General features: G+C 42.7%; 1 protein-coding gene across 1 annotated transcript in view; it reads right to left on the bottom strand.

Annotated features, from left to right (window-relative positions):
- Nucleotides 1–27,037, bottom strand: part of ADCY8 (adenylate cyclase 8) — a 214,862-nt gene extending 187,825 nt beyond the window's left edge. Inside the window, 1 exon segment of the mRNA XM_061607483.1 lies at nt 26,159–27,037. Within this exon segment, the coding sequence (XP_061463467.1) occupies nt 26,159–27,037 (879 nt within the window).
- Nucleotides 27,038–27,367: the final 330 nt, after the last annotated feature.

Raw genomic sequence — 27,367 nt, forward strand, 5'->3', positions numbered from 1 at the left:
TCTTTAAGTTATAATAGTTTGCATGTGCATATTTTATACAAGTCTGTATCCTCTTTTGTCTTTTTCGGTGACACATTTCCTCTTTTTATGGGGGGAGGAATGTGTGAATGGCTACCCTAATGTAAATGCATGTGCATGAACACAGGACCAAGACTGTGATGTGGCAAGCTATGGCAATTGTCTCAGGTGGCAGGCACAAAGGAGCAGTGCTCAGTCACCTCTATGCCTGTCCACTGGTCCTCCTGCTGCTGTCAAATTTGCCCCTCTCTTGGAGGCTTCTGTAAGTCGACCTTCTCAACCCTGTTTTGCTCTGGGGGAGGGTCATGGGATCCTTCTTCAGAGTGAGGCTTTCTGGGTAAGGTGGCTAGGAGAGTGTCTGTGCCGCCACTGCTTTGCCACAGGAGCCAGAAATTCTGATTCATCTTAGTTTAAAAGTTAAAGCTATTTTCTTAGCATATGTTTAGCATGAGGAACAATTTTTTTTTGACTGTTAAAGAAGTGCAGGTCAGATTCTGCAGAGTAAATGAACACAGCATACAATATTGCATATTTATTATTTGATTTAAACAAATCCTTTATATAAGATTAGCATAAGAGACCCTGCTTCAAGTCCTACCTGTAAGGTTGATTTGATTGGCAGGTATGAGAGACAGGGCCTTCCCTGTAATGGTCCCCTAGTTATGCCTATTCTAGAACCTGTCCCCACCATCACTGTTAAGAGTTAGCAGTTAAGGCAAGGGTTCTAGCCCTGTGGTCAGGAGGCCCATGAACCAGGCAAAAAAAAAATCAATTTCCAATGCAATAAAATTAATTTTATTTATTTATGAGGGCCCATAGCTTTCATCAGATTCTCAAAGGGCTCTGTGTCCCAAAAAAGGTTAAGAACCACTGAGTTATGGGGGGGGGCGGCTAGTGAAAATCCTTTTCCTTCTGCATCGAATAGCCTCATCTCCAAGTGTCCGAGTTTGCAAGGACAATTTGACCTCTAGGGAGTTTGTCCCACTTACCTTTGTTTAGGAGGTAACCTCCTTTAGTAGCTGTTTAGTATGCAAGGCAAATAGGAGTGTAATTGCATGAAACAGAAGGCACCTGCCATTTAAAGCCACAGGGGAAAAGAAAGCAGTGCTTATAACAGACCTTATCTTTTGAAAATAAAAGGCATTTGTAGTGTAGCAAGTGTGTCCAGACCAGGAGGCAAACCAGAAAGTGATTACAAAAAAATCATTGCAGGGAGAGGGGAATCTTAAATACCCTGTTTAAGGTCAAAGCTTCTGCACAGAGTTTTAGAGACATGGATCTCAGAAGCCTAGGTTCAAAGCTCCACTCAGCCATGAAGCTCACTAGATGACCTTGGGCCAGACACTATCTCTCAGTCTTATCTACTTCCTAGAGTCTTTGTGAGGATAAACAAGATCATCTCCATGTACTACATTATAAAGTGGTCAGTCTGTAAGCATCTTGAAAACAATGCAGTGATTACTAGAAGCCAACATGGATTTATCAAGAACAAATCCTGCCAGACTAATCTTAATCTCATTTTTTGATCAGGTAACCTCCCTGGTAGACTGTGGGAATGCTGTGGACATAATAGATCTTGACTTCAGCAAAGCTTTTGACAAAGTGCCCCATGATATTCTGATTAGCAAACTAGCTAAATGTGGGCTGGATGGAACAACTATCAGGTGGATCCACAGTTGGTTACAGAATTGTACTCAAAGAGCGCTTATCAGTGGTTCCTTCTCAAACTGGGGGGAGGTAAGGAGCGGGGTACCACAGGGGTTGGTCCAATGCTCTTCAACATTTTTATTAATGACTTGGATGAGGAGGTGAAGGGAATGCTTATCAAATTTGCAGATGATACAAAATTGGGAGGAATAGCTAATACGTTGGAAGACAGAAACAAACTTCAAAGGGGTCTTGATAAGCTGGAACATTGGGCTGAAAACAACAGAATGAAATTTAACAGGGATAAGGGCAAAGTTCTACACCTAGGAAAAAGAAACCAGATGCACAGTTATAAGATGGGGGGTACTTGGGTTAGCAATACTACATGCGAGAAGGATCTTTGGACAGTTGTTGATGAAGTTGAATATGAGCCAACAATGTGAAGTGGCTACAAAAAAGGCAAATGCTATTTTAGGCTGCATTAACAGAAGTATCATTTCCAAATCGTGTGAAGTACTAGTTCCCCTCCATTTGGCACTAGTTAGGCCTCATCTTGAGTACTGTGTCCAGTTCTGGACACTGCACATTACTAAGAATGCAGACAAACTGGAACAGGTTCAGAGGAGGGCAACAATGATGATCAGGGAACTAGAAACAAAGCCCTATGAGGAAAGATGGAAAGAACTGGGCATTTTTAGCCTTGAGAAGAGAAGACTGAGAGGAGATATGATAGTACTCTTCAATAGGGTTGCCAGGTTGGGGGGGGCAAGTGATGTTACAGAAGCATCAACCACAGTTGCTTGGAAATTCAAACAAAAACATTTCTCCGATTGGAAATTAAAATAGAAATCTTAGCTGAAAGAGAGAGCCTGGGTAGGGAACATTTAATCTAGCCTACTTGATTCTGGCAAAAAGGATTTAAATGCCCTCAGGCCAGGCCAGTCACCAGAAGGCCATTGTAGGAAGAAAGGAGCCTAGCGTTGTGGAGATGTTAGATGGGAGCATTTGGGAGTAAAGATGGATGCCCCTGAAGGCTGCAATTCTAAACACACTTACTAAGCCCCATAGAACTCAACAGGACTTACTTTTGAGTAGATATGGTTTGGATTGTGCTGTTGGTAAAGCTTGACTTGGGCTCCTCTGCAAAGATATCCATATCCAAGCAGGGTTGGCAACCCCCTGCCTGCAATGTCCTGCCTGTACCTTTCAACATAGCTGCTCCAAACTTTTTTACATATTTGACCCTTCACTTCTGAAAGAAGTCTGAGAAATGAATAAGAGTAAGAAGATTCTCTACCCTTTTCTGTCTACCTTGTGGACTGCTGTAAACTCACTTTGACAGCCAACCCAATTCCAGTGAGTAATAACTGACAGAGAGAAAACATGTGCTTTGATGTACCTTCACAGACAGCAGCTTGGAAACAACAACAATTGCAGCCACACTTCCAAATATGTGAATTCTCTTTTACCACTATTGGGCAAGAAACATACCATCATGCAAACAACAAGGTGCAACATCAGTGGGTTTAAGGGGGTTGAGCTGAGAGCATGGAACCACTGTTGTTGCTTCTATGGATGTAAGGGACTGAGGTTAAAGGGAAATGAAATGCAAACAGAAAAATAAAAATAAAAGACAGTGATGCTTTCCTAAATGCAATACCATACCAACAACAACAAAATTCCTATGAGTAAGGCAGAAAACTCAGCATCCCACAACCTGTCAGGATTCCTAACCAAAAATCAAAATTAAAAAACTCCTAGCAGCCAGTCAGCAAGGTCACAGAAATCTCCATGCAGCACAACCTGACCTAGGGGCTGAAGCAGAGCTTGGAAAAGTTACTTTCAGTGGCCATGCTGGCTGGGGCTGATGGGAGTTGTAGTTCAAAAAAGTAACTTTTCCAAGCTCTGGGCTGAAGTTAGTGCAGAATGCTGTGGCATGATTGCTGACAAGAGTGAGATGCTATCAGCACATAATACTTCTGCTCCGAAATCTGCACTGGTTGCTGATTTGCTACCAGGCCCAGTTCCAGGTGTGCTTCCCATGCTACAGGTGCCACATAGTACTTGTTCTGCTCTTGTAGGAAAACAATCCTTTGGTGTGACAGCACCTATGCTTTGGAACTCCCTGCCTATTGACATTAGGCAGACACCTTCATTGTACTCTTTTCGGCACCTGCTAAAAACATTCTTGTTTAGGCAAGTCTATCCCGGCATGTAGAAGCTATTGCGTTTTTATATATTTTGAATGTTTTTAAATACCTGTCTTTATGATTTTATTGTTTTAATTCCTTCTGTAAACCCCTTTTAGATTTTTTACAATAAAGCCATATATAAATGTTGTAAATAAAATACATAAAATAAATTTTGGAGTCACTGTGGCCCTTGGATCTCTTTCCACTTTTAGGAACAAAGGAATCTTCCTTATACTGAGTCAGGCCATTTGCCATAGCTCAGTACTGATGACATGGACTAGCATTGGCTCTCCAGGATTCCAGGCAATAGTCTCTTCCAAACATTGAATTCTGGACCTTTGCATGCAAAGCATGTGCCCTACCACTGAGCTACAGCCCTTCCCCTGTTTAAAAAAGTATCTTTTAAAATTGTTCTTTTCAATTCACTAATGAATGCATAGTGAACTAGGGCAGATCCACACCATTCATTTAAAGCACATTCAACACCCATTTGAAGCACATGAATCCCACCACAGAATCATGGGAACTGTAGTTTGTTAAGGGTGGTGGAAACTATAACTGTGAGGGGGAAACTACACTTCCCTGGATTCTTTAAGAAATGTTTATATAAGCATGACTGTCAAAAATGTTATTTACAAACCCCATAAAGATATTTGTAGTGCAATCCTATGTTTGTTTACTCAGAAGCAAGTCCCAATGTATTCAGTGGGGCTTACTCAAGCAGGGAAACGTGCACAGAACTGCAGCCTCAAGTGATAAGGAACACTCACCCTACCCAACATTCAGAATTATGCCACTTTAAGCTGTTTTGCAACTATTTATACGTGTTTTTATGGCCATTAGATTTTAAAGGGATTTATTTCTTGTTGTAAACTGCTTTGGTTTCCAATCAGTAATCCTACCTCATAATCCTACCTCAGTAATCCTACCTCATAGAGTTGTTGGGAAGACTCCATATACACACACACACGGCTCCTGCTGGGAGGAAGAGCGGGATATAAATTAAATAATAAATAAACAAATAAACATTGGAGATGTAAAAATACATAGACCCTATATAATAGTTTATTGTCCAAATGTGTTGGTCATTGCAGAACATTTTTCTAAAAAAATAAAATCAATATTAGTTTCCTACATAATAAAAGCAATGAGCAACCCTGCCTAATTGCTTTAAAAATAGGTTGTGGGGGGGGAGAGAAAGATTTACAACACAAACACAATTCTTTACCATGTTCACTCAAAAATCCCATTAATTTACAGCACAATCCTAATCATGTCTGCTCAAAAGTAAGTCCTATTGAATTCATTGAATTCACTGCCATCTTCAACAGCCCAGGAAAATTTAAACTTGTGAACACAAGAGAAAAAAAGACTTGGTATTTACTCAGTTTATGAGATTTTCAGATAAACAGGAAAAAACAATCCTTTTCTACCTTTGCAATGGAGTATAAGGGCCCCCAGAAATGGAGGCCCAGAAATCCCTTGGCAGGCCCAGAAATCTCTTGTCAATCACAACAATGACTTCACTTACTGGCTACAAACCTGAAAGGATGGGGTTAGAGCAGCCAGCAAAGATATTATTTCACGTAAGTTGCGGGGAGGTGGCGGCTGACGTTTAGGTGTATATCTCGAGAACCAGACCACCTAGAAACTTAATTTTTATTTTAAATGAAAACTGAGAGTCCGGAGATTATGCTGACGTACCTGGAGACCCAGAGAGGGCCCCCAAAAGCTGGAATATCCAGCCAAAAACCAGACATCTGGTAACCTTACTCTTCAAGTACTTGAAAGGTTGTCACACAGAGGAGGGCCAGGATCTCTTCTCGATCGTCCCAGAGTGCAGAACACAGAATGATGGGCTCAAGTTGCAGGGAGCCAGATTTCAGCTGAACAGCAGGAAAAACGTCCTAACTGTTAGAGCAGTATCAATTAGAACCAATTACCTAGGGAGGTGAGGGCTCTCCAACACTGGAGGCCTTCAAGAGGCAGCTGGACAGCCATTCCTACACTGAGGAAGGGGTTGGATTCAATGGCCTTATAGGCTTCTTCCAACTCTATGATTCTACAATTCTATTATTCTACTTTTCCTCATCCTTGGAAGAAGAATCAGGAAGCAAATGTCATCTCCAGATATTATGAGCAAGGATGTCCATGGGGGGGGGCAAAGTGGTGGGTGGAATGGATTGCCAATGGCCTGTAGTGACAATTGATAGACCTTGCCCTTTCCTAGAAATACTTCTTGATTGTGAGTCTACCTGAGATTAGTTTATGGCCCTTGAGTCTATAGAATCAAGGCTATAATGGCTACATCAATGGCTACTAGCCATTAGGGATGGAAGGATCTGTCAGTTTCAGTTTCTCATTCTTCTAATCTTAAATTCAGTTCTCTACATTTCTGCAGGATTTTTATGAAAACCCCTCAGCATTTTAGTGTGAATTTCTCCTAATAAACACATTTTGTATGCAATTTTGACTAATGTACATACTTTTACAAGTAATTTCTCCTAATACAATTCATTGTTGCATGTTATTTTCACTCATATATTGATTTTTATGCACACTTCCCCCTAATATATGCACCTCTGTAAAAATTCCTTGGTTGGAGAACTGCATTGCAAAACGCAGATACTTGTGAATTTTGAAGGATGGCTGTGTTTTGGTTCTCATATTGTTTTGGAAAGTGCAAATTTGATACATTTGGATTTAAATGTGAACTGGATCAGATTTCTCCCCCATCCCAAACAAGCATGATGACTATGCTCTAGTGTGCCTCCAAAAACCAGTTGCTGGGAATCACAAGTGAGGAGAGTACTCTTGCACTCAGGTCCTCCTTGTGGACTTCCTATAGGCATCTGGTTGGCCACTGTGCCTTTGGTCTGGTCCAGCAGGCTCTTTCTCTGTTGCTATGGCAATGAAGACATGATCTTCCCAGGACCATCCATGGATTATCTCATAGGTTTTGCTTATGAAGAAGACAAAAAACAATATCCCATATCTGGAACACAACAGCTTCCTAGTTCCCCAGAATGTCCCTTCAAGTCTCAGGTAGAGCTGTGCCAATTTAACAGCTTGGTTTGCCTCTTCCTCATGCTATTTTCTGTAAGCTCTAGTCTCACCCCAATCAAGGCCTTTATCAGCCACACCCAGGCCAGGGCCCCATCTACACAATACTTTTAAAGCAGTATCAAACAACTTTAAACAGTTATGGCTTCTTCCAAAACATCCTGGGAACTGTAGTTTGCTAAGGGCACTGAGAGTTGTTAGGAGACCCCTTATTCCCCTCTCAGAGCTACAGTTCCCAGAATTGTTTAGGAATCACCCTGTTTTCCCAGGGAACTCTGGGAATTGTTGTTTTGTGAGGGTAACAGGGGTGTCCTAACAACTCTCAGCACCCTTAACTAACAAGTTCTTTGGGGGCAGCCCCATCTGTTAACATGATATAATAGTGCTTTAAATGTGTAGGGCCTAGACTGTAGGCTTCTTTTTCCTGTGGCCTCATATGTGTGAGGCATGGAGACTTGTTTCAGTATGCAAATCATCCCTCTTTGTTGATGATGATGAAGTTTAATTTATTAGATATCTCCGCCCTTCACTATGAAGTCCCAAGGCAGGTTACAACAATTTAAATATACAATATTAAAATCAGTTTAAATAAATCATAGGCAGATAGGGTGGAACTAAAGGAAAGGTGTCAAAGGCTGAAGTAAAAAGCTATATAATGAAGGTGCCAGATGCAGCTCTGTGCGGGAGGGAATTCCACAGCTTAGGGCCTTGTCAGGGTGGTGGAGCTATCAAGAGGCCCTCCTCTGCCATCTTAACACCCAAGAGGGTCTATTGGGAAGTCTGCAGTCTTTCAGATATTTGGGACCAGAATTTGTTTTTCCATGACCTGGACCAATGCCATCCTTAATGGGTGCACACAACTGGCTACTATTAATGCCCACAGAAACCATTTTGATTAGATAAATGGCTACCATTTGCACCCTTAGAAATCATTCAGACCATCTGTGCCTATAAAAGCTATTTGCATGTTTGAAAACAGCCGTAATCCAGCAATTTCCAGGAATACATCAGCTTCCAGTCTGCGCTCTAGGCTACCAAAAAGAAAAAAAAAAGGCCATGTCAATTGCAGATTTCCCAGCTCCTACTGGAAGGAAGGGTGGGATATAAATTTAACAAATAACAACAACAACAACAACATGTTCTGTCTTACAGTCCACATTTCCAGGAATATTTTCTGTTTTCTGCTGTCTTCGTCTCTGGACAATCCAGGCTCCAGGTTTTGATAACCCCTTGGCAAGGTACCAATATGTTTCAGTACCTCTATGATGGCAGCAGCCACCACCAATGTAGTGATTTGCCCCAGGACATTGGGGGAAATTAAGATGATGGCTCCCAGACAGCACTCATGGGGGGCAGGAAAGGCACATATTTCACTATGAGCATCTTTGTGGAAAGATGGGATAAACATGAAATTAAAAAAAAAAAGACTTCTGGGAGAAGGGCCATAGCTTAGTAGCAGAGCATCTGCCTTGTATGTCAAAGGTCTCAAGTTCAATATCCCCCTGCAAAAACAACAACAAACTTTGCCACCCCAATTTTCTGGGCCAGTTTGGTGTCAAAATAGTTTAACTGAATTGTTTTGACTGAGGTCCAGTTGACACACTTTCTGTTTAGCCATTTATGATTCATGACTTGATTTATGATTTATTTATTTATTTATTTATTTAATTTATATACCGCCCTAAGCCCAAGGGCTCTCTGGGCGGTGTACATAATAATAAAACAATCAGAGAATATATAAATACAATAATACAATGGAATCAAACAATGGCATCTCCAATGGCATCTCCAGGCAGGACTGTGAATGTCCCCCACCTGAAACCCTAGAGAGCTGCTGCCAGTCCATGTGGACAATATAGAGCTAGATGAACCAAGGGTCTTCTTACTCAGTGCAAGGCAGCTTCCTAGGTTCCTATCAATTTCAATGGGTCTACTCTATGTAGGCCTTACTAGGCTACAACCCATAGCAAATGAATAAAATCCAAATGACAAAAATGGCCCTGATGAGGACTAAGGAGGCAACACACAGCACAGACGTCGCCCCCAAAGGTGTGGGGAAAGTCTTCACAGGATATCAACAGTAGCACCCACAACCCTGCCAGATAGTAACCTTGATTTCATTCGCCTTTTTGATTGGAGAAATATTCCACGTTGGGATGACCACTCCTTTCTCCACCACTTCCTTCAGTTTGGAGCGAGTCATTTTTGGCTCAAACATGGGGATGTCCTCTGTCTCACTGATGGCAGCTTTCATCATGGCCACAACGTGCTCGTTTGTGATCATTTCATGGAGGATGTTTCGGACATTGACAGCTGTCAGGTTGTGTTGCTTCGCCCCATCTTACAAAGTCCGGTCTAGGGTGTCATCCAGTTTGAGGTCGCAAGCCAAGGGCCCTTCCTCCTCCTCCGGGCACTTCCCTTCCCGCTTCCGTTTAGTGGCTTTCCCCCTCTTTCTCTTCCCTCCTTCTCACTCCATGGGGATGAACAGCCCTGCCTCCTCTACTTCCTCTTTGACTTCATGGAACAATTCAGCATCCTGGGCAGCCTTTGGAAGAGGATATCCCGCCTCCCACGCAGGCTCCGACTTCGGAGAAAGGCTGCCATCTTCAGAGCGCAGTTTCTGCTCCTTATCTGCAAGCAGCTCAGGTGGCAGAGACTCATTTACATCCCGACTCTCTCCGCTATGCACATGCACATTTTTGGCTTAGTCTTTCAAGCACTCATTCCGTACACATTTCAGTGGTATACATCTTCCTTAAAAGAGTATGTTTCTCTATACACACACAGACGTACACCCCCCTCAGTGTTTTATAAAAGTAAATGCATATACACTGAACAGCCATTTCTTCCTCATTGCCTCAGCAATTAAGTGCATCAATTGAATTGCATCAGCAATTAATTTGTCAGTTGCATCTATTAGTTGAAAACCGTTCTGTTGCAAAACAAGAAGCTTGGCATATCACAACATTTTGGGGGGAAAGACGCATACATTTCAGCTACTACCAAATGGACCTAAACAAATCAAGCTATAACAAGAAATGAAAAAAAAAATCAGGTCAGGAAGTTGTCAGGTCTGAATAGATGGTCAATGTTTTGCAATTGACCGCATATATTTGTTTTCACCTGCAACAGCAAATCACAACATTTTCATCTAAATCAGTCGGTAAGAATAAATTTTACCAGGATCTGTAAAGACAGTAGAAGCACAAATATTTGTGGTAATGGTGTTAGCTTCCTTGAGCACCATTTGGTGGAAAGGGTGCATACAAAACCAAGAAAGAATATATATATATATATATATATATATATATATATATATATGCAACTTCTGTTATATTAAGGCTGCATAAACACACCATTAAGTCTGTTAGGATTCCTTCATATTTGCCATTTAGCTATGCTGTTGGCATGGACTGAAAATGTAATTGTGTGAACACTTTCCTAATGAGTAGAATGTAAGATCTTGAAAATATATTGCTGCTGGTTATGATCCCTTAGAGAAAAGGCTGTATCTCAGGGGTAGTGCTTTGCGTGCAGAAGGTCCTAGGTTCAATCTCCGGCATTTTCCGGTAAGGCTGGGAATGTCCCCTGTCTGAAATCCCAGACAGCTGCTGCCAGCCAGTGTAGACGATGCTGAGCTAAATAGAGTAGTAGTTTGACTCTTTGTGTGTTTGAATCCTTGCTAAATATTACACCTTCCCTGGAATTAGTCACATGGAGACTTTTAAGCTTCAAAATAAGAAAGAACTAATTTATTCTGGAAGTACATACTTGATAGGAAAGGGTTCTACATCTAGCTAATTAGCTAAGTTGGAGATGCAAACACTAAGCCTAGTGTTTGCCCTCATGCTATGAGGAGAGAGACAGAAAGATGTCTTCTCTCTCTCTCTCTCTCTCTCTCTCTCTCTCTCTCTCTCAAGGAAATGAAGAAAGAGCCAGAAGATGTGGTCAGCATCCTAAGAATAACAGTTTACACAGGAAGGAAGAGTTATCAGGAGATCAAAGGATTGGTATAGCCTAGGAATCAGGAGGTCTCCTCTCTATCTACCCTTTTTAACCCTATGCAGACCCAATCCACCAGTTTGAGTTGAACCACATATTCCAACAGACTCAGTTTAAGGCAGCTTTCTATGCTCCTGTGTCAATAGGGCAATGCCATTGCAAGCAATAAATGTATCCATTTGAAAGCTCATGCTGCAATGGTCAATAGGCCTACTATTAGTTCATAATTAGGAATGAGGCTTGGGGGAGAGCAAATGCTTTGTCCGCAGAAACATCCGATCCCTGGCATGCCCAGATAGGGCTGGGAAAGACTCCTGACTAAAACCCTGGAGAGCCACTGTTAGTCAGTGTAGACCAGGGATGGTGATCCTGTGGTCCTCCAGATGTTGGATTACAGCTCCAGTCATCTCTGAACCTGGAAGACCAAAGTCCCAATTCCCCACTCAGCCATGTAGCTCACTGTGTGACCTTGGGTCGATAATTGTATCTCATCCTAGCCTACCTCACAGGGCTGTTGTGAGGATAAAATGGAGAGGTGGTGGAGAACCATGTAGCCACCTTGATCTCCTTGGAGGAAAGGTGGAATAAATGCGATAATAAATAAAATCAAAAGTTAGGCTCTGTAGACTGCAGATGATTAAGCAAAATTAACTGTCATAGACAAGGAGCATGGAAGGTGTTTTTTTTCTAGAATAAAAACTTTATGTTAATGCTGAGGCACACTGATTGTTTCATCATGATCTGGACAGGCAGCTCCCTATAATGAACACCACTGTTCTCCAAGGGAGGAGGTCCATCCCCTTTGCTGAATAGGGAGAAAGGCCCCCATGAAGGCACATTCCTCTTTCTGACAAAGAGGCAAGTACTTCCATGTAGCAAATTGAACAGATGTAAAATCCTGTGTGAGTAATGAATCTCTCCAAGCGTATAAATGCATTTGTCTGGAGCTGTGTTTCACATCCCTCAATTGCTCCACTGAGGAGGTCACTTTAAAACCTCATCCCCCTGAACCATTTATTTATTTTTACTTATTTATTTTGGATATTTGTAATCCACCCTTCACTGAAGATCCCATGCATCTACTCTTTCAGCTTTCCATGTCTCTATCCATGCATTTCTTTTGCTTCCAAGAAGCTTGATCCCTGAGAGACTCAACTCAAGAGCCTCTACACTAGGTGTGGGGAACCTTGGGCCTTCGAGATGTTGTTGAACTACAACTCCCATCATCCCGGATATTGGTCATGCTTGCTGGGGCTGATGGAAGTTGTAATTCAGCAACATCTGGAGGGCAATAGGTTCCTCACACCTACTTCATCCTAAAGGAAGGCCAGCCAGTCCCCACCAAACACCATTCAAGCCACAGCCTTTGCAGCAATGTCATCAAGACATCTGTGATTTTACACCCACACCATATGAAATTTAATAAAAATAGTAAAAAGTTGGATCCAGTTTTAATCATGCTTAGAGTACACCAGGGATGGGGTACCACTGGCCTGTGGGTCAATCTTTACCCATGAGGCCATTTCCCCTAAGCCACACCCATCCACTGACATCGCTGTTGATGTCAGCTGGTGGGTGGGAGGAACATGGTTAACCCCTGCCTTGGCTGTGTGTGCCTGTTCCCAGCAGGGTGCAGCCAAGGCAGCAGGATGTATTTCCTGCACATCAGTTGATCAGCAGGGTTAAATCCTGATCAGTTCAAGCAACCCAGCATTCCTCTTTGAGTTCCCGGTTATCAGAGGGTTAAACAGGAGTGGGCGGTGGCTGCATGAAAGCCCTTTACAAAAGTGCTTTCAAGCAGACCAGCATCTATTTCAGCCTCTGAAAACTGAAGGCTCAAACAGGGGTGTGGGGGCCGCCAGAGAGCCCTTTGCAGACAGCACTGCACTTTGAATTCCTGACAATCATGATGTCAAAGTCCAGCATCATCTGGTGTCATAATGATGTCAGGTGACTGACAGGGGGCCAACTCTGTTGGAATATGTGGTTCAACTCCAACTTGTAGGTTGAGGCTGCATGGGGTTAAAAAGGGTAGCTAGAGAGGAGACCTCCTGGTTGCTAGGCTTATACCTATCCTTTGATCTCCTGCTGACTCTCCCTTCCTGCTAGACTGATATGCATAGGATGTTGACCACATCTCCTTCTCTCCGTCTTTCTTCTTCTTTCTCTTGAGAGGGAGAGTAGACATCTTCTCTTTGTCTCTCCCTCTCCTCCAAGCATGAGGGCAAACACTAGGCTTAGTGTTTGCATCTCCAACTTAGCTAGTTAGCTAGATGTAGAACTCTTTCCTATCAAGTATGTACTTCCAGAATAAAGTAGTTCTTTCTTATTTTGAAGCTTAAAGTCTCTGTCTGACTAATTCCAGGGAAGCCGTAATCTTTAGCAAAGATTCAAACACACACAGGATCATTCAGACGCTCCATTCCCAATTTCGCCACTCTGCAACAAACTCAACCCACTTCTCAAATTTGGCTCACTAGGGGGTGGGGAGATAACAATTTGGCCCAATGGCCAGAAAGGTTTCCCCACTCCTGCACTAGGCCCCTTGACTAACTTAATGCAGGAATATTGCAAGTACTGATTTCAACCAGCATCAGCTTAAACCTCCAATGATGGAGAGTCCACCCCCACCACCCTGCAAGAAAGTTTGTTCCACTCATGAGCACTTGTTATCATTAGGGATTTTTCCCCGAATGTTTATGCAAAATGTGCATCTCTGCAATTTCCATCCACTGGTTCTCCTCTTGCCCTCTGAAGAGATAAAGCTCTGTCCCATTTTCTACATTACAGTCCTTCAGACATTTGAAGAGCACTACCATGCTTCCCGTTGATCAGGCTAGACATCCACAGTTCTTTCAACCATTCTTCACAGAATTTGGTTTCCAGATCTCTCACCATCCTCACTGCCGTCTTCTACCAACAATACAGTTTTCCTAACAAAGCGACATCTCTCTCAAGAGTGGCTGTTGTTTTCCAAGGCAAATCTCACCAGTAACCCAAAGACTCCAGTGAATAGACTGAAATTTGCAATGAGGGGCACAAACATGGCACCAAACACAGTTTTCCACGGGATTCTGTCATTGTCTCTTTCTTTGTCCATAAATATGGAAACCGCATATTAAATGGTGATCTTCGGAACAAATGGAAGGGCATGATGTTTATGTAAACAATCTCATGAATTCATGCAAACAAATGGAGGGCATATTAGGGTCACTATTGGAGTGAGAGTAACAGGATCCAAGAACTGAACACAGCTGTGATCCCATTGCCGGGACTTCACAATGCACGCAACGAGTGCTGTGAGAGGGCTTCCTTATACATCACAACAGCAAGCAAGAAATCAATACAGCAAACAAGGTAAGAAAAGTGATCTGAAGCATAAGCCACTCTTTCTCTGCAATGTCCCTCAATGAAAACAATGTTTGTGGGGGGAATAGGAAACTCATCTTTTAATGTCTGTTTTTATTACGTTTTATAGTGTTTTTAGTGTTTTTGTTTGCCACCCTGGACTCTTACTGGGATGAAGGGCGGAATATCATAATCATCATCACCAACAACAACTTTGTAAGCATCTACTATCATGTTAGAGAACATCAAGTGTGGTTTTCTTGGACCTGCTGCCAAGGATAGAGTCTATCAGGGAGTCCTGGACTTCATTGCTGATACTTGTTGTGGTCAGCTATTTGGGACTGCCTGTCCTCAAGCTGCAGTCCGCTCTTTGAGCATAGCAGGGAATAGGGGTGTGCAACTTAGACATCTTTGTTTGGTGAGCAGTTTAGATCCTCTGTAATGGCCAGGCTCAGTATGAATACAAGGAATTTAATATTCCTCACTTGCCTGGTTAACTGAGCTGTTCATAGCAACGTATAGCTACCTTGTACTGAGTCAGACCACCGGTCCATCTAGCTCAGTATTTTGTCTACACTGACTGGCAGTGGCTGTTCGGGGCAACAGAGGAGACAGGAGACTTTCCTAGCTCTACTGGAGATGCTGGGGATCAAACTTGGGATGTTCTGCATGAAAAAGATGAGCTCTACTGTTGTGCTATAGCCCTTCGCAGGGTTTTTTTGACCTGTTATGCTTCAGTCTGTTGTTCTGCTTTTGTCAGGGCACTTAAGATGGAGACCACGCTCTCCAGGGGTAGATTGGATACTGATGTCCACAATCTCAACCTGGCTCTGACAAAGTCTTGGAAAGATTGCAAACCAGTTGATGCTCTTTAGCCCTTCAGCATATCAAAATATTTTTTTTTATAAGGACTACCTTTACTGGGCCAGACCAATTGTTGATATAGGCCAGTCTTTCTAAACCCTCCTGCCCAAGATGCCTTTAACTGGAGAGAACAGGTGTTGATTCATTTGTTTCGTTTGACCCCTATCACAAAATTATGCTCCATCTCACCCTTGTTGCAGAAACATCTGATGGTCTTTTGAGAAGTACAAGTAATGTGATACAGAACAAGGAAATTAAATGTTCTGTATGCATTTCTAGGTCCCAATTCCTATACACCTGTAAGTAATTATCAGAATACTTATTTTGAATGAAAGGAACACTTCTGAGTTAGATACCAGTTTTGAAAGTCAATGATTTGATTTTATTGCATACTCAAACCATATATTATTTCATTGGGGAAAAACCAAATTCAGGTACAGATCTCACAGTTACATTACATATGCATTGCACATAGTTCATTCTTCTCTTTAATGGTATTCTGGGTGCCCAGGGCACACCCCAATTTCTGTCTCACACGTTGCTCTTGAAAGCCACAAAAGAAGATTCCATAGGAACTTACTTTTGATTCAAAAGGAACAGAACCTATCTGATATTTCCCTTCTGTGAGACATCAGCTCTTCAGATTAACTGAGAAAATACGGAATGAAAGTTAAATTCAAATAAACTGCCTACAAGATATGTAGAAATTACCACTAGAGGGAGCCAAATAAAAATGCTGAAATTCTAACATCTTGCAAGCTAACTTTAGTGAATAAAATACATTTCAGCACCATGAGATGGGGACAGCTCCCGTGATATTCAACCACCTTTGAGTCTCCTTCTCTTTCCTAAGTATCGCTCACTGTTCTAACTTTCTTCTATTAAAAAGTAAGCTATGTACACTTAGAGATATTGCATTTGAAACTGAAGCAAGAGATGGCAGCCTTAGAAGGCTACTTCATGAGCTAGGAGTAAAAAGACAGCAACCTAATATTATCGTTTTGGTCTGCTATTTTTGTTTGAATTGTTAAATTTGTCCATAAATTCAAGTTTTATGAAACGTGAGAAGCAATAAGACTATCTTTAGCATACAATGAAAATCAAAGTAACTTTATATTTTAGCAGCATCTAATTCTTGGCCCCTGGCTAGGTCCCATGTTTTAAAAACACCATCCAGATCCGAAGGCACTTGCCATGGCAACCTTGCAGAAGCTAAGCAGCTCTGGGTCTGAACAGTGCCTGGGAGAGTCTGTTTGGAAACTCCATGTACACCATCTTCAATTCCATCATAAAAGAACAGCAAGATATAACAGTAATCCTATGCATGCTTACTCAGAAGGAAATCCCAATGGTCAATGGGACTCACTCCCATGTAAGTGCATAGGAAGGCAGACAAGTTATAGTCAATGCTGCAACTTTGCTGGGACAGTATATGGGATAGTTGTATTAATATGAAAGAGAAGGGGAAGAAGAGAGAGTTAGAACAGATTGTTGAGAGTTGCAGAGGTTCTATTTGCCCTGGCTTACTTTCACAAATGAAGAAGGAAGCAATCCTAACAGGGATGAGGGACAGAGCAATAAATATCCCACCACATTGTTAACCCTGCCAGCTCCTGTTGGTTAGGAGGGAAGGTGTGGAGAGGGGCAGATTTGCACCTACTTTGCTACAGCAGCTCCAGGCTGGCACAGCCATGTCCTGATGAATCCTCTGCCCCACTGCCAGGGCAGACTAGAGTTGAGGATTGCTGTGCAACTAATTTGCACAAGTGGTCTATTTTCTCATAGGAATCATGGCAATTTCTGGGAGCACAGACTGCCATGGATAAGGCAAGTTTAGAAGCACTGCTGCATCCTGCATGTGTAGTATGATCTCACATGACACTCTTTAAACAGCTAGACCACACATATGTGTTGCAATTAAACAGCTGAACTGGCTCTTAGGCTACTATTAGCCATTCTGGAAGAGTCCCTCTGAGACATCTTCATTCATAGGCTTGGATCCCAAGTGCTTAATAAATCCTAAACTCTCCTTCCAACACCACCATCTCATCCACACATTGAGGTGTCTCATCTCTGCCTGTCCAGCTCACCCTACTGTGAAATATGTTGCATTTCAGAGAAGGCTACCTTGAAGATCCTGGCTTTCAACCTTCTACCTAGCAACCTAAATGTTATTTCTGGTATCGCATAACTAAATTTCTACTTTCCAAAGAGCAAGTCACAGCGTTGGTTTGATATATATATATATAAAACCATTGTAACTTCCTCAGTTACAAACTGCTCTCTGATGTCTCCTTTTATGCCTAATGGAAGAAGCTTGTTCATTGCATTTAGTATGGAAAAAGAGAGATGTCTGGGCTCAGATGTGTTTGGAGTACCTTGCCCCAAATCTGGCTATATTTACAATCTGGAGACATCTGAATTAGTTTACTGTAATGTGAACTGTCTGTAGGGATGCCTTTGAAGAAACTCCAGAATTCAAAAGCCAAAGAATTGATGGGGACAGGACTCTTGAAGCATATAACTCTGATTTAGAGAATCTGCACTGCCTTCCAGTTGGTTTCTGGACCTAATTCAATTTTCAAAGTGCTGTTTTTAAACCTTAAGGTCCTAAATTAGGGGTAGTCAATGTGGTACCCTCCAAGTGTTATTAGATTACAACTCTCATCAGACTCAGCCAGCATGGCCAATGGTCAGTGATGGTGGGAGTTGTAATACAAAATGTATGGAGGGCATCATGTTAATGATCTGGAACCAAAATGTCTCAAGGATGGCTTTCTTCCATGGAAGTTGACACAGATTAGATTTGGACAACCTAAACAATCAATTAAACAACAATCAACCAAAATTGCAGATGGACTGGAACTGGCTGTGGCTAGTGAGAAAGATCTTCTGTACATTCTCAGAGACATTCTTTTCAGCAGTTTACAGAGAAGTGCTGCATCTTAGGGAAGGCTCAGGTTATGGGGCTTTGAAAAAAACTGAAACAGATTTGATACTCTAGCATGTTCTTAGATTCCCTTTTGGAAAACAAAGGGCCAGGAAATAATAATTTAGACTCAGCTCCCATAATCCTTAGCCAACATGGCCAATGGTCATGGATTAGGATAACTGCACTCTAACAAAATCTGGAGGCTCCCCACAAGTGCCTTGTGTTAACCATGGTTTTTAAAAGTTCTTGCATTACAACAAATGTATTTTTTCTAAAAAACATTGGCTGCCTAATAAACCAGGGAGAACCTTTTAGATAATCAAAAGTTTGATTTATTAAACCATGTCATTAATTGATTAAACAAGGGAAGGGACACCTGCAGCCCTCCAGATGTTGTTGTATTCCAAAGGCCAATCAGCCCCAGACAGCATGACCAATAGTCAGGGATGATGAGAATTGTTGTTCAGCAACATCTGGAGGGCCAAGACTTTCCCATCCTTCTTGTAGTCCAACAGCACGTGGAAGGTTTCAGGATCCCCATTCCTCGACAGACATTGCAGCCCTAATGTGTGTGTGCGTGATAAGGTCACTTTCAGCATGAATTCACAGTGTGGTATTTTTAACCCTGCAATTCTAGGCACATCTACTCAGAAATAAGTCCTATTCAGTCCAACGAGGCTTATTCTGTCCCAGGTAAGTGTGTTTAAGAATGAAGCCTAAGTATCATACTCTGTATATCCAGGTGTGTAGTTATCTGGGGTCTTGGAGGGGTGTCTTAGATCCTTTCCTTTTTTGGGAGCAGGGTCCCTATGTCTCCAGCATCCTAGGAGCCAATCACCATGAAAGGGGAGTGTTGATCACTGGGAATAGTCTTCTAACATGCTTTGTTGTCCTTTCCTGCTGATTGGGTTAAAAGAGGTGAATCTTCACCAAGAAGACTCTTTTCAGTAGCTAACCTTCCCCCTTTCATGCTTATTGGCTCCTAGGGACGTCTGTTGTTGTGGGAGAAAGCATTAACAAGGATCTTATTCTCAACCCAGCAGCAGAAAACAGGGAGAGGGACATGGCTGTGACTATCATGTACAGACCCTGCACTTCTGAATTTGCCACTACACTACTGTGTACATTCTTTCTTTCTTTCTTTCTTTCTTTCTTTCTTTCTTTCTTTCTTTCTTTCTTTCTTTCTTTCTTTCTTTCTTTCTTTCTTTCTTTCTTTCTTTCTTTCTTTCTTTCTTTCTTTCTTTCTTTCTTTCTTTCTGCAATATACCAATTTTCACCTTCTTTATCTCTCTTCCATTTTGTTCCCTCTTTTTTTCCACAGAGCACCCTCTGGAGAAAAAAAATGATGAACATCTCACTGACACGGCTCACCTGCTGTAGTTATTCGTCAATGCCCCTGGCAAATATTTCAAGGTATTTCAGGTGACCATTGACATTTTCAGTGACATCAGCTTTTCAGGAAAGAAAGACTGTACATGAAAGTGGACTGTGAAAGTCATTTGGAGTGTTGAGGCCCATATTAAACATAGCCCCTTTAAAGTTATTTATCTCAGATATTTCTAAAGTGCCTTTTACTGCCTGAAGTGGATTACATTAGTAACAAATATACAATTTCATTCAAAAGATATACATTAACACACACAATCCAAATAACTATAAATGCACCCACTGTAAATATGCCTAGTGCAATAAAAGTCAGTAAATGTTAACAACCCCACACCCCCAGAAACAGCCGCCTATGCAATAAACCTTTTGATTGAAATACAAAGAAGACCGATGAGTTTTTAAAGTTTTCTTAAATACCTGAACTGATGAAGCCTGAGGCAGCCTAACAAAACTCTGCTAAGGAAATTAACCAGAGACAGTCAATGTTTTGTCCAATGGGTGAAAGGGGGAAGAGTTTACAGAGAGAAAGAGAGAGATTTCAAACTTTGGATTCTGTGACCAAAATACTATGATGAATAAGTGCTAGCACAGCAACATCCTGAAAGGATAGATGAATATAAGAAAGTCGCTACAGGATCAGATCAAGGTCCACCTAGTCATTCTGTTTCTGGCAAATGCCAACCAAACACCTCTGAAACATCACAAGTATGCTGTATAGGCAATGGGTTTTCCCTGTAGTTTCTCCCCAGCAGCTGATAATCAAAGATATCATCACCAGAATTTATTTGTATGCCACCTTTCCATATTAATCTATGCTCAAGATGGCTCACAACGTGAAAAAGTTACATAATTCACTGTTACAAAACAAAATTCAAAACAGTCAAACAAGTTAAAGAAACATCTCATTAAGTAATATGCAATAAATGGAAAAAATATACATATAATTCATCATAAAGTCCAACAATAAAATACAAAAACATAATCCTAATAACAAAAATAACTATATCCAGAATTAAATTTTGGCCTACACAAAAGCCCCTAAACAATACCCCACAGTCAACAGTTATACTGCCTCTGTACTTGTTGGGGGGGGGGATCCAACCTACTGAGCCTCGATGCATTTTAAGAATCCTAGAAGAGCCCTGCTGGATCAGACTAAAGGCCTGTCTAGCCCACCCTCCTGTTTCCCACATTAATTAGTGAGATGCCTCTGGGAGGCCACCAAGCAGAACATGTGTTCAACAGCACTCTCCCACTCATGATCCTCAGCACCTGGTAATTCAGAGGCATACTGCTTCTGACACTGGAGGAGAACTTAGCCACCATGGCTAGTAGCCATTTGCCTTATTCTCCTTGAATTTGTCTAATTCCTCTTTTAAAGCCATCCAAGTTAGTGGTCATCGCTACACTGTGTAGTACAGATTTCCACAGTCTGTAACTATGCACCATGTGAAGAAGCACTTCCTTTTGTCTGTCCTGAATCTTTTGCCATTCAGCTTCCCTGGCTGACCCTGGACTCTAGCAGTGGTGTAGTCATCCAGGGTCTCAGGGGGTCTTAGACCCTTTACTTTTCTGGGAGCAGGGTCCCTATGTCTCCAGCATCCTATGAGCCAATCAGCATGAAAGGGGAGTGGGTTAGCCAGTGAGAAGAGTCTTCTAACATGCTTCCTTGTCCTTTCCTGCTGATTGAAGCCAATCAAAGGAGGTGAGTCAGCCACTGAGAAGACTCTTCTCAGTAGCTAACACTCTTCTCTTTTGAGCTTATTGGCTCCCAGGGACGTCTGTTGTTGTGGGAGAAGGCACTAACAAGGATCTCATTCTCAACCCAGCAGCAAAAAAAAAAAAAAAGAGGGAAGGGCATGGCTGTGACTATCATGAAGGGAGCCTGCACTTCTGAATTTGCCACTGCACTACTGGACTCCAGTATTATGAGAGAGGGATAAAAATGTGGTGGTGGGGAAATCTTGTGGAAGTGAATTCCATGAGTTACTTACACAGTGTGTGTGAGCCCATAACTATTGTCTGGAGAAGATGGGCTGAAATCTAGAAGCTAAGAGTTTTCAGGAGACCAATATGTGAAAATTGTTCTGGGACTGAATTATCACTTACTATTACTGGAGAAATGTCTGAAATATGAGTGTGAGAAGGCAATGAATTCAGACACATAGGGACAGCCATCTACAGCAGCCTAGTTATAATAAAATAATCTTATGAAGGTTTATGGGAGTCTGTGCAGGGTGGAGCAGAGTTTCCCAGCACCACCTGCTGAAATCGACCATCCAGAAAGGACTAGAACTACTGCAAAATGGTTCCCCTAATCTAGTCTAGTTCAGTGGCATTGAAATCTGCTGAGCACCTCAGGAAAATGAACAGGAATTCAACACACACACTTGTGCACTTCCTGGTACAATCAACTACTCAGATAAAGAACCCTATCTCAGGATTGTATTCAACTGTCCTACTCAGAACAGGCCTATTGAAACTAATTAACTTAAGTTAGTCATGTCTATTAACTTCAATGGGTCTACTCCTCAGTTAAACAAAAACCAGTTATAGCAAATTAAAGCTAGGGGCATGCTGTGAGGATTTCATTAGAAATGGCCTTGCCACAACCTCCATCAAGGCCACAGGGACCCCACTTTCCTCAAATAGACATTTTAGACCAGGGTAGCAAATGTGGAGGGCTTCCAGATACTGCTGCACTAGAACCCCCACCTTCTCTGACCATTGGCCATACTGGATGGGACTGATGGGAGTTGTAGTCCAACAACTTCTAGAGAGCACCATGTTGACATTCCCTGTTTTGTACCTTCATCACCCAACAAGTCAGTCCCATTCTGGAAGCTGCAAGCAGCCAGGAGGGACAAAGTTTGGGCGTGCAAATCCTCTCCAAGGATCTTGTCAGCATCCTGCACATGCTAACGACATTAACAAAACAAGACAGAATGGGCAACCTAGAGACATCTAGTGTTTTGTCTGCATTTAGTCCATCATCCAAGCTTTGGGATCCACATGCTTTTACCCCTGCAAACCAGAGGTGTCACAGGTGAGAGTCACTGGCTGTTGAAGTCCCCCAGAACAACCAACCAGGATATCCTGAAAACCACATTTGATACAACCTCTGCCACCTCAGAGAGGGAGAATATTAGGCAATGGGATGGGAAGCATGCCATAAAGACACAAGGTGAAAGGTCCATCTGCTCTAGCATCCTGTTCTCACAGTGGCCAACCAGATACCTATGGGAAGCCCACAAGTAGGACCTGATTGCAACAGCATTTTCCCACCTGTTTCCAGCAACTGGCAGTCAGAAGCATAGTGCCTCCAACAGTGCAGGTAGAACATAGGCATTGTGGCTAATAGCCATTCATAGCCTTATCCTCCATGAATTATTTCAAAGCCATCCAAGTGAGTGGCCATCACTGCCTCCTGTGGTAGCAAATTCCATACTTTGCCTTTGTGCTGTGTGAAGAAGTGCTTTCTTCCTGACTCTTCCAACAGCCAGTTTCATTGGATGTCCACAAGTTCCAGTCTCAAATGCACAGCACCAGGTACAGGCACTCAAAATTTGGACTGCTAAACAGGGTATTTGATCATAATAAAAGCAGACTCACAGTACACAATGCTTCTCCTACCCATCAGTCAATTCTGGGCTACTCTGGACTGAAAACTCACATGAACAATCTAACCCCATCAAGTTCACCAAACCTGTGTTTGGCCCTTGGCAATGGCCCACCTTTGTCAACTTTGATTGACAGGCATGGATGTGACTGTTGCAGAGTAAGCTGAATATGGGTCGCACAAACACTGAGAAAAATGATGACAAAAGGGCAGAACCAAGGACACTAGATACAAAAATAACGAAGTCAAACCTCACAAAGAAATTGTGATATTATCATTATTTGAGATGCTTCTAAAGAAGGGGATATAACAAATTCCTAAAAGGCCAAACCAATTCCTGAGAGACTGTCAAGTTATCAAAAGCCGCTGTGTTCAGTAGAAATGGGAGAAAACACATTTAGGAGGGATTAATTTGCAGGCACCATGTCTGGTCTGAGACGTTGCTTGCCTTGAGAGCATAAAACAGTAATTCCCGGTTCTGATCCAGTTTCTAAACTGAGATGAAATGAATAACGATCCTATAAAAAAAAACACTACTTCCCTCTGAGCTAAGCTGGGCTCCCTAACCCCAGATGTTTGTAGACTTCCTGTGCTTATTTAGTGGTGAAATTTAGTGGTGATGTTCAGGGATGCTTTCTTCAAAATTACTGCATTACATATCACAGGGCTGAGCACTGGCACTGAAAATAGGTTCTGGGATTAGGGTTGTAGCAACCCAAATTAGGATTTGTATCTGCTTTAATATTCCAATATTGTACACATGTAACAGAATCATGTTACCAAGTTACATATTTTCGTAGTCAGTATTATTGAAGAATAATGGCGAAGGTTGGCATGTTTGTATGCTCCCTTGTGGGGGTAAATAATCCATATACATAGAATATCGAGGAGGAGGGTAGACTCCTTCCTTTTAATATGCTATTTTTCTATGTTTAGAGGTGGATATGTAGGATTCAGATATGTAATTCCCTCACTTGTAGTCACAGTGGTACAGTCCAGGAAAGGCTGGATCATATGGTTCTGCTGCATGTGTAAGCCCACTATTAGTCCAGAAATTATTTCCATCTTTTCTTTTTATGCTTCCAAAGCCAAATCCCATTCTGGGTTCTCTCTTCTGACACAAAGATGTGTGTCAAAAGGGCTGCCAGCTTTTCACTAGGTTCATAGATAACTATGCCTTGCAGCAGGTGATTGTGTTTTCTCCAGGCTGTAAACTAAAGCTTTCCTTGCCAATTCCTGCTGCGGATCAAACTGCTAAGGGAGTCTATTGAAAAGTTGAAAACTCTGTTCCTAAAAGGATCTGAAACTGATGCATATCAAAAGGCAAGATTCAAATATTTAAGGACTCACCCCACCCACCCACTCACATCTGTCAAGTACACAAGACATTTCTATTTGAACATTTTCAAAAGTCAGCCCCTCTCAGCAAGATAATTTCTAGAGCAGACAAGAGTTTCCACTTTTTGGATCGTGTATCCCTGTAAAGAGTTCTATTTAATTATGTCACACAACAAGGCAATCCTTAGACCAGCAAACATTCCAGGGTGTTTTTTTTAATTAAAAAAATACACATGGCATTGTTTGTTTACTTGAGTAAGCAGTCACATTTTTAAAAATGCACCACACAAGCCTGGAAACTTGAAATCAGCGACAATGAATTTTTGTTCCAACCCTTAATATCTTTCTGCCTTTGGAAACCAAAAGCATAAGGAGTTACAGATCCACCCAGGGTCTCCCATAATGCCAAATAAATGACAGAATAACAGCTCTCATCTTGTTCACCATAATTAATACCTGATAAATTAGAAATTGGGGGAAGCCAAAAAGAATAACATAACAGTTACTTCTTGAAAATTGCTCAAAACCTTTGTCTAGGCGGCAGAAAAAGAGAACTGCTACCCCCTCCCCCAGCAAAGGTTATGTGCCACAATCTACATTTGTCTGAGACCAAACATTGTTTCAGAGATGGAGGCACATCAGTAATAGAAGACCAGGAACTAAAAGCCAGCACTACTCAACCAATAGTCTCATTTAATGGACAGATGATCTGATTTACTTCTCGGACCCTGAGGTTCAATGCTAATTCAACCACAAACATATCAGGTGGCTCTGGGCACACTGCTACTTTCCTGTCTCCATTTCTCATTGTATACCATCAAGACGAAGTTGAAAGTGCCAGGTGCAGATTGCCAAGCCCACGGAAAAAGAGCGATAGGCGCAAGAGCTAAATAATATGTAGGTGTGTGAACTTCCACTGCACCCACTTCAAGGTGGGAAATAAACATTCCAGCGCTCCAACCCAGCATGGTACAAAAATAAGAAAGTGTACAGTATGCCTAGTTAAAATCATTCTTCTCCTTGATTAATCATGCTCACTGACTGGTTGCCAGAATAGCTTCTGGGATTAAAAACACTATTCCTTGGTTTGTGCATGTGTGTTTTGTGAAATCTTTAGGTGCATCAAAATATTCTCCCACCTTCTAAATTCTCCTTCCAACAGAATTCTTTTAACACCAGATCCACTCTGGATCACACCCAACACAGGCATGCACCTATTATGAGAATATGTACAGAGGGAGAATATGGAGGATCCACTAGGCAATGGTGCAATGGGCAGGGTGACTGGACTTGGACCCGGTCGAAGACCTGCATTCAGATTCCTCAGACCTGAACTCACTGTGGATTTGGTGCAACAACACGTCCTCAATAGAGTAAAACTGACCTGTCATGAGTCAGTGTGGTGTAGTGGTTAGAGTGTCAGACTAGGACCTGGGAGACCAGGGTTCAAATCCCCACTCAGTCATGAAGCTCACTGGGTGACCTTGGGGCAGTCACAATCTCTTAGCTTAACTTACCTCACAGGGTTGTTATGAGGATGAAATGGGGAGGGAAAGAATCATGTATGCTACCTTGAACTCCTTGGAGCAAAGGTTGGATATACATGCATGAATAAAATAAAACAATTACTCTAATGATGCACTGCTGCCTTAGTAATCCAGATCATGGAGGAGATAAACAAGTGTACTTACAAGTTACCCCACCAAAGGTGTCTTTGGAGAAAAAGAACAATTAAACCACAAGAAATACCTGGTTGATGGAGATCATGGCCTGCTTGGGGATCACCATCTGCATGATGAGTTGCAAGAAGGAGGTGACTAAGCCAGCCAGGATGGCCCAGGTGAGGGGCAGAGGCAGCATGCTGTAGGTGGCAAAGAGGGTGAAGAGCACATAGCCAATGCCATCGCCAAGAAGACCACAACCTAGACCAGCAGCCAGGATCTGCGTAGCCATGGCCACCCACGTGACAACCCCACTGTACTGCAGGTAAGTGTAAGAGGTCGTATCCTTCCTGACTACCACTAAGGCACAGATGACCACTTCGATGCCTGTGAAGAAGCCCAGCAGGATGCCCTTGATGGGGTCCATGGGGACCGAGGCCAAGGTGAGGTGGAGCAGCAGGAGGGTCAGCTTGGTGAGCACATCCAAGATGTTCACCACCACCTCAGATTTGCGCCTCTGGCCCAGGAAGTAGCGTTGGTAGAGACGCTCCAAGTCCCGGGACTTGAAGGAGTTGCGCAAGGTAGGGAAGATCACGCCCCGGTACGCATAGCCCCAGTTGAGGAAGAAGTCTGAGTTGCTGGGAGCGCAATCCAGGTGCAGGAAGCCCAAATCCCCACTGCTGCTGGTGCGCTCCGGGAAGACTTTGGTTCCCCCATTGTTGTGGCCACCGAGGCTCTTGCCTGCTGACTGGCGCCGGGGATGATGGGAGTGGTTGGAGCAGCAGGACTCCTCTGAGTCCAGTACTTTCCCACCACTGTGCTCCTGGATGAAGCGCTGCTCCGTGATGTGGCGCACCGCAGTCTGCCACAGCAGGCGCTGGGAGCGGGCACCGCCACTAGGGGGCGTCTGGTTGATGGTGTACAATTCATCGCTGTCGCTCAGGCAGCGCACTTCAGATAACTCCATCGCAAGAGGCAGGAGAGGGAAGGTGTATCACATCGAAAGGCAGCCACTGCCCCCTTACCCCCTTGCCAGGGGGCTCAAGGGTCAGTCAGTTATTGCAGAAGAAAGGGGATCCCCCATGCCTTTTTTGGCACTGGATATTCCTTTGCATGGGGGGTTGGCTTTGTAAAGTGCATCCCTGTCCACTCCCAGGTTATTATTACAGCAGGGGGAAGGCGTGAAGAATAGAAAGGCCCCTCTGCAAATGGGGCAGTCGAAAGTCCAGTCAAGTGCAATCAGAGCCCCAGACGTGTGAGCCCCTGCTTGGCACCATGGGATCCAAAGCCGAGGAGG

The sequence above is a fragment of the Rhineura floridana genome, chromosome 1, assembly GCF_030035675.1.
Source record: "Rhineura floridana isolate rRhiFlo1 chromosome 1, rRhiFlo1.hap2, whole genome shotgun sequence".
Lineage (NCBI taxonomy): Eukaryota > Metazoa > Chordata > Lepidosauria > Squamata > Rhineuridae > Rhineura > Rhineura floridana.